Raw genomic sequence first — 14347 nt, forward strand, 5'->3', positions numbered from 1 at the left:
CCTGAGCTTGTTAATATCCAAGCATCACTGTTAGAGAAGGAAAAGAAGCTCAAAACTAAGGAAGAACCAAGCACCTCTAGAGATGAACAAGCATTATATGTTGACAACAGATACAAAGGCAAGAAGGACCAACTTTTTTGTGATTTTTGCAAAAGAACCGAACATACCGAGAAGTTCTGCCACACTAGAAAGAGGTCCCAAAAGGCCTATCTAGTTGCTGTTAAAGAATAAGAAGAAGAAGACCACCAAGAGAAGGACAAACCTCATCAGTCCTTCTATTCGGATAGACTTTTTTTGCCTTGTATTGCCTATCCCTAATGCTTCGGACATAAACTTGTAAAATCCTCATGTAGCCTTGTACTACACCGTCTATACACTTTGTGAGACCCCTGTTACAGTCTCTGGATGTCCATCATGTTTATGGTACCCACACTTAGCCTTTTCTGCGACAGCCTCGAGCGTTTTGCCATGTTTATGGTGTGCCTACACTTTGCAAGTGTTGCTTTCACTAAAGCCTTTATACGCTTTGTACTTTTGGTTATGATTAAGAAGGGATGTTGAGATGTTTACAATCACACCTACTTTAGTCTCTTTGGAAGGAGCAATGAGGGCTCAGGACTAGAATCCCATAAGCACAATAGAAGTGCTACCATCCAATTTCCTATAAAGCATTGTACTTGCTCTCTTTTCTAATGCAATGTCATGGTAATTTTATCCTTTAGTAAAGTCTCTGTATCATTGTCGGTCTATACACAAGATTGTGTTTATGAGTCCAAGCTTCCATCTTAAAACCTAATTCACTTGTGTAATAGTCAGTAATATCAGTGTCTTCATGAACTCACTCTTTCTCTTTCAACCTCCATAGCTTCTGCCTCAAGCCATGTTCTAGATCCATGTTTTTACACTTTTTTAAATAGCTCATTTACCTGACTCATTATCTCCTTTTGTTGGGTTACACTTATCCTATAGGGTGGCCTATTATGTGGCCCACTTCCAAGAATAAGATGTATGCTATGATCTTCTAGCCTTTCAGGCGGTAGTTGTCCTGAAAGTAGCTAAGAGAATCAACATACATTTTCAAAAATAAAATGCAATTCTTCTCAAACTTTGACATGCTCCTAACATTTTTATTATCAACCTTATCTCCTTAGTAAACACTAAATACGTTGAAAGGTGATTTCCCATTGCTTTGGAAATGATAGCAACCGATACAACAGGGATTGTTTCTCCTTTTAACTCTGTTTTCTCTTGTTAGATTACACTTATCTTGTAGGGTGGCTTATTAGGTGGGCTGCTTCAAGAGATAAGGTCTATGCCATGACCTTCTGTCCTTTCAGACAATAGTTGTCTTGGAAATGGCTAAGAGAAGCAATCAACACACATTTTCAAAAATAAAATGTGATTTTTCTCTAACTTTAACATACTTCCAATATTTTCATTATCAATCTTATCCTTAATAACAACCAAGTATGCTGAAAGATGATTTTTCATTACTTTGAAAATGGTAGCAACCGATACAACAAGGAAAGATTCCCCTTTTAACTTTACATCCAAAGTATGGGCCTTGCCCTTATACTGAATAGTAATCACTTTACCATGTGAATCAATCATTGCATGCACAATGACACCAAGGCATCACAACTCTCAAGTGAAGCAATAAAGAACTCTTCACTATCCCCATATCCCTAAATGTGCAAATGAAGCTTTCAAGCGAGTGGTGTGACAAGCTCTACATGGCCCTTGCATGCCATACCAACTTCACCATGTGAGTATGTGCATCCAAAATAGCCATACCACCCATACTTTTAGAAGTGCAAACATGGATTCGAGAGATCTAGGAGATACCAACATGCAAAGTATCATTTCTCCATAGCATAAGACCAATGTGTCCAATAAGAACCTTCAAAGTAGAGGCAGTCCAAGGCAAGAGTATCAAAAAATGAGTGTGGGGAGCATGATGGGTTGTGCCACTTTAAGGTGGATGTGGAAAGGCTAGGCCTCTCTCTCTCTTTCTCTCTCTTTTTTTTTTTTTTTTCGTAAAAGGTAATTGTATTAATTACGAAAAAAAGTACAAGATAACTTGATTACAAGATACATGACGCCAATCCAGGCCATCATGTAAAGATGGGCTAAGTGCTACATGTTACAAAGTTATGGCAAGGGGGCAGATGAAATAGCCATAAGCCAGGGACGGAAGTCCTCCCTAGAGAGCAAATCAGAATGCCGGAGAAGATCTAACTGCCAATACAAAAGGCCCTTAAGCCTCGCAATATGTCGCTGAACATTATAGGCGGAGTCAAAAAGAAAAGCATTCCTAATTGTCCAGTTATGCCAACAACCCCAATATCGAAGAAAATGATACATGAGCTTCATATGTGGCTGTGCAGGAGTGGTGTATTTGGGCTGCCCGAAAACCCAATCAAAGGGGCGCAGCGTGACTCCAACCGCTCCTTGCCAAACAGCCGACAAAAAGAACCAGATTTTTTTTGCGACAGGGCAAGAAATAAATCTGTGGCGGGCTGATTCCACCGCAGTGGTGCAAAAGAAACAGTTGCCATTGGAAATTCGTCGCTTGGAAAGAGCCGACGCAAGCGGAAGACCACCAATCATCACTCTCCAAAGAAATACTTTACATTTGAAGGGGGTCTTGTTCAACCAGCCCTCCATCACAGTTGCCCTCCACCAGGACCGGGATTTTCGTAGGCCCCATAAAGCATTGGCTTTGGTAAGTAACCATTGTTGATCTTTGATCAGAATATGATAAACTTGATTAGCAGAAGCTTTGCTTAAAGGCAGCCGGCCTTGTAGGTCCCAATCCTGCCAGGGATGATCTGAAGCAAGGGCAGGAAAGGGTTGTCTGCTCTGGAGCATACGCAAAAGCTGTTCCCATAAAGGCCTATATCCCCGCGGAATCCTGTAAAGCCTCCTGGCTGTACGAAATGAGATAAGCACATTGCGACTAGCAAGGGTGGCATCCGCGACCGAAGACAAGCCCAAACGAGCCATCCGGTTGAATTGTGGTCTAAGCTCATTTTTGCCTTCCCATGCAAGTAAACGCGAGACTGCCAATAATTCCAATTGAAAAGAATTCGTAGTAAAGCGATCCTCCGCTGGATGCCACTGAGCCTTTAGAAGGACCCGTTTCCAGGAAAATACCAAATGATTGAGCAGCGACGAAGAGGAACTGGAGAACCTCGAATCAGCATTAAGAACATGCCACCAAGAAGTCCGGATTTGGGTATTGCCATGTAGAAGCCCATGGCTCTCAAGGAGATAACGGGCTATATCGACCCATGGATGATGATCCGAACACATGGCGCGGAAGAGAGACCAACGGAGTGCCTGCATGTGAATTTGGGCATCTAAAATAGCTCCGCCACCCATGCGTTTAGGGGTGCAGGCATGCGACCACGAAATCCAGGAGATACCTGCATGCAATGAGTCCTTCTTCCATAGCATGAAGCGAATAGACTGAGTAAGAGCATTGAGAGTGGTAGTAGTCCAGGGCAATAATGGCAAAAAATATGTCAGCATTGGCAGCATAATTGTCTGGGCCACTTTGAGACGAATATGGAAGGGCCAGGCTTGAGATTTCCAATACATAAACTTGGCCACCATTTTCTGAGAAATCCACTGCAGAAGCTGCTTTGGTGGAACGTCGACACCCAAAGGATACCCAAGGTGCCTGACAATGGAGCCACGAGGAACAACCAGACCCTGCCAGTCTAAGGACTGTAAATCCGACTCCGTGCAGCTGAGAATGGCTGATTTGAGCGCATTGATGCGAAGGCCGGAGGCTTGCCCAAAGATGCCCCAAACATCCAATGCGCGCTTGAGGTTGTCCTTGTCCGCCCGCAAAATCATAAAAGTATCATCCGCCAGGGATTGGCTAATGAAGTGGTGGCCTGAAGGAAGCGACAGACCGGCCAACCGAGAAGAGGCTACCATATGGGATAACATGGAAAGAACTGGATGTGTCGCGAGGGCAAAGAATAGCGGGCTCAAAGGGCATCCTTGTCTGACGGAGCGGGCAAGTACAAATGGCTCAGTAACACCTCCGTTCAGCATGACTCGCGAAGATGCCGCAGCGCTAACAGTATAGATTAGACGAGACATCCGGGGACCAAAGCCCATAGCCGACATAAGTTCAGCGACGAAAGACCAATCCAGATAGTCGAAAGCCTTTTCCAGGTCCAATTGAATCAGTACCACCTCCTGGTTAGAATGCCTTGCATAATCAATAGCTAGTTGAGCATTCAATACGTTGTGCAGAATATTTCGGCCCTTAATGAAACCATACTGTAGAGGATGCACAATGGCCGGGAGATGCTTATGAAGCCGATTCGCCATTATTTTGGAAAAGATTTTGTACATTGAACCCATCAAAGAAATGGGGCGCCACTGTGTCAACATAGATGGCGAAGGAACTTTTGGAAGCAGTTTAATAAGGCCTTCTTTCCATGAGGAAGGCATGATCCCGGTTTGCCACACCTGCTGAAACAAGGCCTGCAATGGTTTCGCCAGTTGGGTAGCAAAAGCTTCGAAGAACTCATTGGTGAGACCATCCCAACCCGGGCTTTTATCCTTGGGCAAATGTAACAAGACGTCCATAACCTCTGCCTCACCAATATCCGACTCCATAATAGCTTGCATGTCCTGCGGTATCTGATTGCGGACCAGGTCATAAAAATCCGAACGGGCCTGAGTGATTTGATCTGAGGGTGGAGAAGTGGTGCCGAGAAGGTCACGGAAATAATTCGTGCACATCTGCACAATAGTCTGCGGATCCATGATAAGGTGACCTTCTGCATCCTCAAGTCTGGTCATATTTTCTCTAGCAGGAGAGGCGTGAAGAGCTCGAAAGAACTTATGGGTTTGACATGCATTATCTTGCAACGTCTCTGTCAGATGTTGCAGTTTGGCCTGCTGATATGATTTCAATTGGAATTCTTTAATAAGATCCGCCAGTCGCATGGCCAGTGCGAGCAGAAAGGCATCATCCGGAGTGTCCCCCAGCAAAGAACGAACCAAAGCCAGCATGTCCTCAGCTGCCTTGCGACGCTGCCGACAAAGAGAGGCATGGTGGATCCCATACTGCCGCGCAACCCGCTGCACATTAGCGAGCAATCGGTCAAAGGACGCAGTGCCTTGAGAAGCGAAGTCGAAGAGAAATCTGTCGATCAATTGCTGCATATAGCCCTGAAAGAGGGCATGCTTCAGGTAAGACGAATTGAAACGCAAAGGGAGTCTCTCTAGAAATTGCTTGAACGGGGCAATGGGTTGTGCAAGCAGCTCAAGCTGCAGAGGGAGATGGTCCGACAGGGCATATTGCTGCAATACTTTTATTTCGAGCAGCTCAGGAAGAAAATCATCATTCTGCATGATATATATACGATCCAATCTCGACCATGTTGTTGCATACTGGGCAGAGTGGAAAGTAAACCCTGTAGAGGACGGGTGTAACCAGGACCAGAGATCTTGCTTGAGGACGTCAAGAGCCAACGCCTGCCACATACGACTTTCCGGCGTATCCATCACCGAATGCTCCGATGTGGACTGGGAGGAATCCACACACATATTGAAATCCCCCATGAAGAAGCCCCGTCTACCAAGCGCCAAGGAGGCCTGCAAAGTTTGCCAAAGCGCCCGACGAGATATGGAATCATTCGGAGCATAGAGGCCAAGTAGCCATAAGATTTCGCCTTCGAATATAATTTCAATCACCAAAAAACGGCCATGAACATCATTTTTAATCAGAACAGGCTGATATTTGTCATGGACAATCATGAGCACACCCGAATAATGCATGGCCTATGACCCAGCATAAAACAGTCTAAAGCCCTGGCAATCTACCACTTTTCCGGCTTCATCGTGACTCTTGTGCTCAACAGCGCACAGGACATCCCACTGATTTTCATGCAACACAGTCCACATAGCATGTTGCTTGTGGCGAGAACAAATTCCACGCACATTCCACGTGGCGATTTTCATATATACTCCAAGCAAAATCAGGTGCGAGGCACTGCTTGCCTCGATTGGACTTTGTCAGCGAGCATGTCCAGGACTCCCTCGTCCAAGAAATCTGCCAACACTGCAAAAGAGTTCTGCGGACCAGATTTGGAAGTAGACGGCATATCTGCTGGCTTTGGGATGGACCGGGGATAACGACGGTCCCACGGGGTAATGACATTACCTCTGGTATCAAATGCGAGCTTCGCAGAGGGACCCTTAGAACGATCCGAAGACATTTTCCTGGCGGACTGATAACGGGGGCCAAAGGAAACCATAGCAGGAGCCGAGCGCTCAGCCGACTGCATTTCCTTCCTTCGCATGTATGTACGCATGGAATCTTGAGATGTAGTAGGCACATTGTTCTGCATGGCCGCAACAACCCTGTTGCCTTTTTTTGCACCTACTTCCACCCAATTATTGGCGCTAGAATCCAGACCCGCAACCTGTTGTTTACCTTTGGCCAAAGCTTGGGGCTGATGAGTAGCATCCAGTGATGGAGCATCACACACCATCTCCTCCATGGGCGGCACAGCATGGCCATTATGGGAAGTGGGTTGCTGTTCCGGGCACTCGGCCATAAAGTGCCCCAATTGTCCACAAGAGAAGCAATGCCCTGCAAAATTGCCCCATTTCAATCGAAAGTGTAAAGGGTGCATGCCAGGGCAATTGAGGCGTAACCAGGCAGGCCTTTTTCTTGCAGTGTCCCAAAGCATACACAAGCGGTTGCGATTCACAGCCCGGAGACTGGGAGGGACCAGAACAGTGCCCACAGCGGCCATAGCATCCTTCAATAGCGGCCAATAAACAGCCGGACAGTTTTCCACCTCGACCCAGACCGGGCATTCACGTTGCAGCAGACGCTGAAAGTCTGCCATTGGACGCCATGGAACCACATGAACCAATCGGCGTTCAAAAAACAAAGGCAGTTTCGACAGGAGAGCAGCACGGTGCGTCTCTGATTTCAACAGGACCTCAAAAAAACCCCGGGAGCCAATAAAAATCTCTTCAACACAGTCCCCTTGCAGCAGATGTTGCAACCACTGGCGAATACGGGAAAGCAACGGGATTCGACCAGTGAAGAAAAGTATCACAGCGCGATCATAGAATACCGAAAAGGAGCGTAGGACCGTTTTTGGGTCCACGGTGGCATCCAGCACATCGTCAGGTGCAGAGTCGGAAAAGGCTTCCTGATTATGTTGAACATAATCGCCCAGCAAAGTGTTTGCAAATTCCAGCAAGTGTTCCCAGTCCACTTCCTGAGAGTCCACCGAATCCGAAGCAACCTGGGCATAGGACCGATCCTGAGAAACGCCTATCTCTTCCGAAGCATGCTTGGTTCCCCGCAGGCTGGATGTCAGGACCAGGGGGCATCTCTTCATTGCATGGAACCATATCCTCGGGTTCCTCCGCATCAGAATCCGGGCCCAGTGCTGCCACTGTTTGATCTATGAAGTCCAGATCCAAACCAGCCATCGTAGATGATGATTTGCTCTCGAATGAGGACTGACCCTCTGTTTTGCCGTCTCTCTCGCTTTCCCTTTTTCCTGTACCGAGGCGCTGTCCAGGGGTGCACTCAGCAAGAAGAGCTAATGAAAACCGAGGTTTACCTGTCTCCGTGCAGGGGCAGACAGGCAAAACACAGGCCGGGCGGTCTCCACAGCAGGACGGGACAGGCTGGGATGTCGGTTAGGGGTCCGTCGGCAGCGTCCGGGAACAGGGCGTCAGGAGGATGCTATCCTGAATAGGGCAACAGCGAGAGGGCAGCTGGGCGTTGACAGGGCGGCCAGAACAGAGGATGCGAGCTCCAGGGGCAGGGCGACTGCTCCCGCCGGCTCCAGGAGCAGGACTGCCTGACGACGGCACCAGGGATGACGCCCGCAGCACAGGGCGCAGGCGTGGCTGGTCGAACGAGGCAGAGACGCAGGCCGCGATGGTGGTGACGAACTTGAACGCCTGGCGAACAGGGGTGACGACGCGCGTGAGGCAAACGCGGGGTGGCGACAGGTAGGGTTTTGCAGGCGGCGGCGGCGCAGGAAAACGCGCCCGCAGGTCGCGCCAGACCTAGCGAGGGCAGGGCGGCACGGCGCGGGAGCAGCAGCCCGTCATCTCTCTTCTCTCTCTCTCTCTTTCTCTCTCTCTCTCTCTCTCTCTCTCTCTCTCTCTCTCTCTCTCTCACCATGTTGACTTTACCAATCTTGGTCACAGCATCAAGCAAAAGGAGCCAATACACAATTGGGCAACCCTCCACTTCCACCCAAACTGAGCATTCTTGCTTTAGCAGCTCTGTGAAGTCTGCCTATGGCCGCCATGGGAGAAAATGCATAAAACAATGACAGCCTGCTTAAAAGCACATCGCACTGATGAGGGGATTGGAGCATAAGCTCATAAGACCCCCTTGAGCCCACAAAAATATCCTCCACATTTGAATTTTGCCCAAGAATATAGAGTATTCCATAAGAGTATTTAAAAAAAAGCATCTGCAAATGCAGATGGGATAAATTGGCCAACATTCAACAGAAGATGGCTCTCACATTTACACAGGTATAAATGTTTGGAAGGGGTAAAGATAAGTTCCATGTCAACTCAACCTTGTGGGAAATAGCCCTACAAAGGTTATTCGACAATTGTGCAACTGCATTTCCTTCACTAGGCCAAGAATATATACTGGTCTTCACAGACAAGGCTGCAGTAGACAATTGCATTTGGAGCACAACATCAATGAAAAGGTTAGCAAGGGCAATCCTCCTTTCAGCAAGCACATGAGTGGAAAGAACAATACCAAGCATACATCTCTGCAAGAAATACTTCTTTTTGAGTGGTAACTTACAAGTCCCGTTTTTGAGACTCTTCTTTGTCATTTTCAAACAGAAGCAGTTCAGTGTCGTGATTCACATCCGAGGCACTGGATACAACACAGTTTACTGACCCATAAGAAGTGCAAAATTCCTGCCAGGCTATGAACTGCTCCAATCCTTTAGTGTATCATCACTTACGGGAGGTACTGGCCGAAACAGTTCAATCATCCTTTAAGATCTTCAAAATGGTCTACATGACTTTACCCTGGATTTGCAGTCTTCCAAATATCTAAACTTTCCATTATGGCATCATCACTCGATGAGGATCAAGGCAGGTCCGTGTGCCAAAACCACTCCTCTCTTAACCCAATTGGAAGAGCTGCCTACAAGTGCAAATTATAAGGATTCTCTCTCCATTTAAAGTTGTAGACAAAATGATCGACGTGACGCAACAACATAATAGCTGATACAGCTGAAATCAAATGCCCATAATATCATGACACCTCTGATTTTCTGTGTAACTGTTGCAGCATAAACTTCTTGTAGGGTCATCTCATGCTTCAAATCCCACATTTCATTTCGTATTGATTGCCAAAAGCTTGTTAAGTGCTTAAACTCAAAGCAAGGCCATGCTTGAATTCCCACAGCTAGCGTTGATACTATCCAATTCTCACATCGCATTGTGAGCTTTCGAAGCTCTTGTAATACAGCAAACATGTGCAACATGCAGTTCTTTGCTGAGAGCAAAATAGAGCATTGAGCAACACTGGAATGAGTAAGCAGAATTAGGGGTACCCAGAAACAACGGAGGGCCATGACCAGGCCACGCTTGCAGAGCATTCCACCCATATCAGAATCTTGACGCTTTCATGCCATCCTATCAATATTGGCACTTTTTGGAGAACTATCAATGCCCTGAGAAAGTAGTCTGCAGGCCTTCCGGATATTGAACTCTTGAATCCACCAAGAACCTGCCCCCGCCTACGCACGTGCCCCAGACTATGGTCGAAGGTGGGGGGCAACCATAGTTAACCCTTTTTCTTCTTTTAAATATAGTTAACCCTTGTTGACGTGGATATGGAACATTATGTTCATCGAAGGTTAACTCGAGTCGAAGGAGGAGCAACCATAGTTAACGCTTTTTGACTTGGATATGGAATATTATGTGCCTCAAAGGTTAACTTAACTCGAGTGGAAGAAAAAACCATGGGGATGGTCTATGTTCATGGTAGGCCACCATGGCAAGTGCCAAACATTGAGACACATGTCATTTTACAGGTCTATTTAGCATGCCATGATCTCTATTGCCAAAACCTATAAATAACACACAGCAATTCAACCAATAACCATGTGCACAATAGGCACTCTATAGTCAAAACCCTATGATCCATCTTTGCCAGTGATAATACCAAATTCTATTTATCATGTGAGGGGTAATACTTAAAAACAACCCAACTATTTGGAGAAGTTGGTAAAGTGGTTTTAAGGAAAGGCTTGGAAGGTAAAACAATGAATTTATCAATGAATTCTACCTATTTAGGCCCAACAACCCTCAATGGTTGGCTTGTTACACAATAAAAGTGGCTTAGCTTTGGCTAGTCAAGACTTAGTTTTACAATTGTTACTACTTGGCTGTCACTTAGTTCACACATTTCTTGTCTCACCCTAGTGAGTCTTGCCATGCCTTCATTAGATCTTTGCCCCCCTTGCTCGTTGAAGCAATGTCTTGAGTTGACATAGTTTATGTGATATTTGAAAGAATTGCCAACTAACATGCTTTCCAAGTCTTCAAATATAGGCAAGACGTAGAGCAACCTTTATTAAATGGTTTCTGCCATATGGTTTGATTTTTGCATTCCTATGCGCTAGTTGAAGTTGCCTTATCTTAGTTTAGACTTATAGGTTAAGAGGTTGTGATCAGCTCCCTAATCAATGAGGATGTTTGTTAAAATGAGTCTAAACTCAAGGTAGGTAGGGGGTATTGTAGTTTCTTCTTCTATTTCTAGCTCAATTAGCTAGACTTCTCTTATATTGGATAAATATTGTGTTGTATTTAATGTTAGCAAGGGTAGATGCTCAATCTCATTCTTAGATTCGAAGCCTTTGTTTATGGTAACATGATGCACCAACACTACAAGGAGTTGAGCTTATAGCGAGACGGCGATTAGCAACGGCAGGTAGCGGCGTTGCTATTTGCGTCGGTATTTGCGTCGCTCGATGCAAATACCGACGAAGGAAAAAAAAAGGGCCGAAACCAAGCGCGGCTTTATTTTGCGTTTTTGTGTTTTGTGTTTTGAGAACGAGAGCGAGGGAGAGAGCGACCGTCGTGAGAGAAGGAGAGGAAGAAGACTTGCCGCCGCCGTTGTTCGCGAAGGAGAGGAGGAGCCTTCATCACAAAGAGGAGCCGCCCCACACTCGCCATATCTCATCGGTAAGTCTCCCTCTCTCCTTCTTTTACTTGTTTAAGGTGTAAATCACTTTCTCTTTTGCTTGTTTAGGAGAGGAAATGAGAGAGAAAGAGAGGGAGAGGGAGAGAAAGAGAAAGAGAAAGAGAGGGAGAGGGAGGGGGAGGAAATGAGAGAGGGAGAGAAAGAGAAAGAGAGGGAGAGGGAGAGGGAGGGAGAGTGCATTCTCTCTCTCCCTCTCTCTTTTGCTTTTGGAGTGTTAGGATATATTGTGAGAGGGAGAGGAAATGAGAGAGAAAGAGAGGGAGAGGGAGAGAGAGGGAGAGAAAGAGAAAGAGATGTATACTCAAATGGATAGCTTTATGGAGATGTATGTCTACTCAAATGGATAGCTTTTGTCTACTCAAGATGTAGTCCACCTGTGTGTGTATATATTGGAATGATAACATATCCATAATTATGGTAATGGTATGCACTTTGCTTTTTTTATGGGTACCATTACATCGACTCTTTAAGAGGGCTAAAAATTGGTCATACACTTTATAAAGTCTAATTAGGAGATTTAAGATGCACAATAATAGACTTATCGATAATGGTATGCAATGTGCTTTGCCATGGGCCATGTACATTGGTGACTCTTTAAGATGGCTTAAAATTGGTCATATCCTTCATAATGTCCAAGTAGGGGATCTAATTGTGATATGCATAATTCCTTGTTTTTATATTAACTTTATAGGCATAACAAATTAGTAATCGTGCCAACTAGTCAACGGAATGACTAAAAGAAAATGATACCCTAGCTAATAGTCATTATGGTACTTCATCAAAATGAACCCAAAAGTATTGCTATAGAAGAAGAATCCCTTAAATTGAGCATAGGATATTTTCTTCAAATGTTATGACTATGAGTAGAATTGAATGAAACAAATTTTATAACTATAGTTGATAAATTTCATAGATGGCATTAATTTTTATACATGGACCTAGGACAAAAAAACCACATTACTGAGATGCTTTTTGTTGAGACTGATTTATTATTAGACTAAGAAATCCTCAATGATGCTCATAAATTTTGTTGACTAAGATTACTTATACTCAAAGCCCTCTACTGCAGTTGTATAAGTAATCCTAGTAGAGCCCCTCTAAGATACTCAAAGTACATAACCTAGAGACCGTAGCTAGGTATATAAGGTATAATGGCCATACAAGAAGACGCCTCAATAATTGACTGATCACCACTAAATCCCAAAGAAGAATCATGTTCCATCCCCTTCAACTCTATATTCACCTCGTAAAGAACTTCATTAATCATAGTATCCTTGTCACCAATCTTTTTGTTGCAATGATGAAGTAACATATTCATCACTTTTCCTTTTAGCATCTAAGGCATTATCCAATCTTTTAGTCAAGTCCAAACATTTAGTCTTCAACTCATGAACCTTATGAACCAATGCTTTTTTTTTTTTACAATAATGAATAATTATCTACCGGGACAAACAAATCCTTGAGCATGGTATATGGCTGAGATATAACATCAATAAATCTCTCAACTACTATATCCCATGCATTCTTTACATCAATCAGTAAAGCATTTCTTATATCTTGAAGTTTAGATTTCAACACCGTGGATGCATCAATATCAACCTCAATGTTTTACAAAATTTCCTTCTCAATATCTTGCAGAGGCTAAAACCTCTCAAGCAAGAGCTTATGGTCAACTTGCAACTTGACATACATCTCCATAAAGCTATCCATTTGAGCCTCGTTTTCCCAAATTGTATTACAAGTCATTAAATTGTTTGTTGTAATGTAGATAAGATGGAAAACGAAGAAGGTCTTGTTGTTCAAGATCGCGAGGCGTATCTTGATCAGCGTGTCCCATGTCCTTGCTCTCAATGCAAGTTGGCAATTAGACGAAAACGCTGATTGTCTATAGAACATGTACGACGATTTGGTGAGTTTCAATCTGAGATCATTGATCAGGCGATTGCGGATTTTCAACGAACGGTAATTTGAAGTTAATATCAATCATGCATTGTACTCGCAAGCTAATTGAAAACCATATAAAATAAGATTGGGTCTTGCTGGCAAATTTTCTATCCAGGGAGGTGATGTCTCGTCCCAAGGGGGAGTGCACCCTTTGCGGCCAATTAGAAGAGTTCGTGGGCATGCGATGGATGGAGTGCAGGAGCCAATCCACCACTCGCAAGGCCAATCTATACCGTCAATGCCAGAGGAGACAGACAACCTTTCAGACCTACCTACAATCTTGGAGCGTGAGATGGAGGCAATGATCGATGCATTGATTCCCATGGATGTCGAGACTTTTGATCCGCTTAGAGAGGAAGCATCCATACCATTATATGATAGGTGCCGAGTATCTCGGTTGAAGACACTGCTTGCACTCTTAAGTGTGCAAGCAAAATACGGATGGAGCGATACGAGTGTAACCGAGTTATTCAGGTGCCTTGCACATAGGCTTCATTGATTTTTTTTTAAACACTATTATTACAAACATTTATGCTTTTTCAAGGTGTTTTATGATTTTTTTCAGGTTATTGAAATATCATATATTACCACATGTAAATACAATGCCTTAGTCTCGTGATGATGCACGACATGTTTTACGGAAGCTTGGCATGGACTACAATAACATCCATGCATGTATCAACGATTGCATACTGTTTCGAGGAGAATACGAGACTATGGAGACATGTCCAAAGTGTGGTGCTCACAGGTATCGACAGGACTTGCAAGGGCAAACCATCCCTCAAAAAGTTATCAGACACTTTCCGCTCATCCCTCGCATAAACCACATGTTTCGTATGTCTGGCATGGCGAGCTTGACAACGTGGCATGTGCAGAATAGGTCCACGGATGGAGTTCAATGAATATCAACGGATTCGCGCGTATAGAGTCACATTGACTCTACCTTCCCAGGCTTTGCGCTAGAGCCAAGGATTCTTCGGCTCGGTCTCGCAATGGATGGCGTAAACCCATTCGGTCTGCGCTCAACTTCTTACAGTGTGTGGCCTATAGTCCTTGTCAACTACAATATCCCTCCATGGCTTTCTACGAAGAAAGGACATCTCATCCTTAGCTTGCTCGTCCCAGGCCGCTACAAAGTAAAAAATA

At 44.7% G+C, this 14347-nt stretch overlaps 1 protein-coding gene across 3 annotated transcripts in view; it reads right to left on the reverse strand.

The window, feature by feature from the left end:
- Positions 1 to 9835, reverse strand: part of LOC148038097 (NAD-dependent protein deacylase SRT2-like) — a 339478-nt gene extending 329643 nt beyond the window's left edge. Inside the window, exon 1 of one of the 3 annotated variants that reach the window (XR_015689032.1) lies at positions 9603 to 9834. Coding sequence is in view for 2 of the 3 variants with exons in the window: in XM_087668893.1 (XP_087525019.1) it covers positions 9603 to 9656 (54 nt within the window). In the remaining variant the exon portion in view is untranslated. Of the gene's footprint in view, positions 1 to 9602 lie in introns of all 3 variants that reach the window. The other 2 variants (XM_087668893.1, XM_087668901.1) reach the window with 2 other exon arrangements.
- Positions 9836 to 14347: the final 4512 nt, after the last annotated feature.

Source organism: Lygodium microphyllum, chromosome 3, assembly GCF_053477565.2.
Source record: "Lygodium microphyllum isolate KBCC chromosome 3, Lygodium_microphyllum_v1.1.10, whole genome shotgun sequence".
Lineage (NCBI taxonomy): Eukaryota > Viridiplantae > Streptophyta > Polypodiopsida > Schizaeales > Lygodiaceae > Lygodium > Lygodium microphyllum.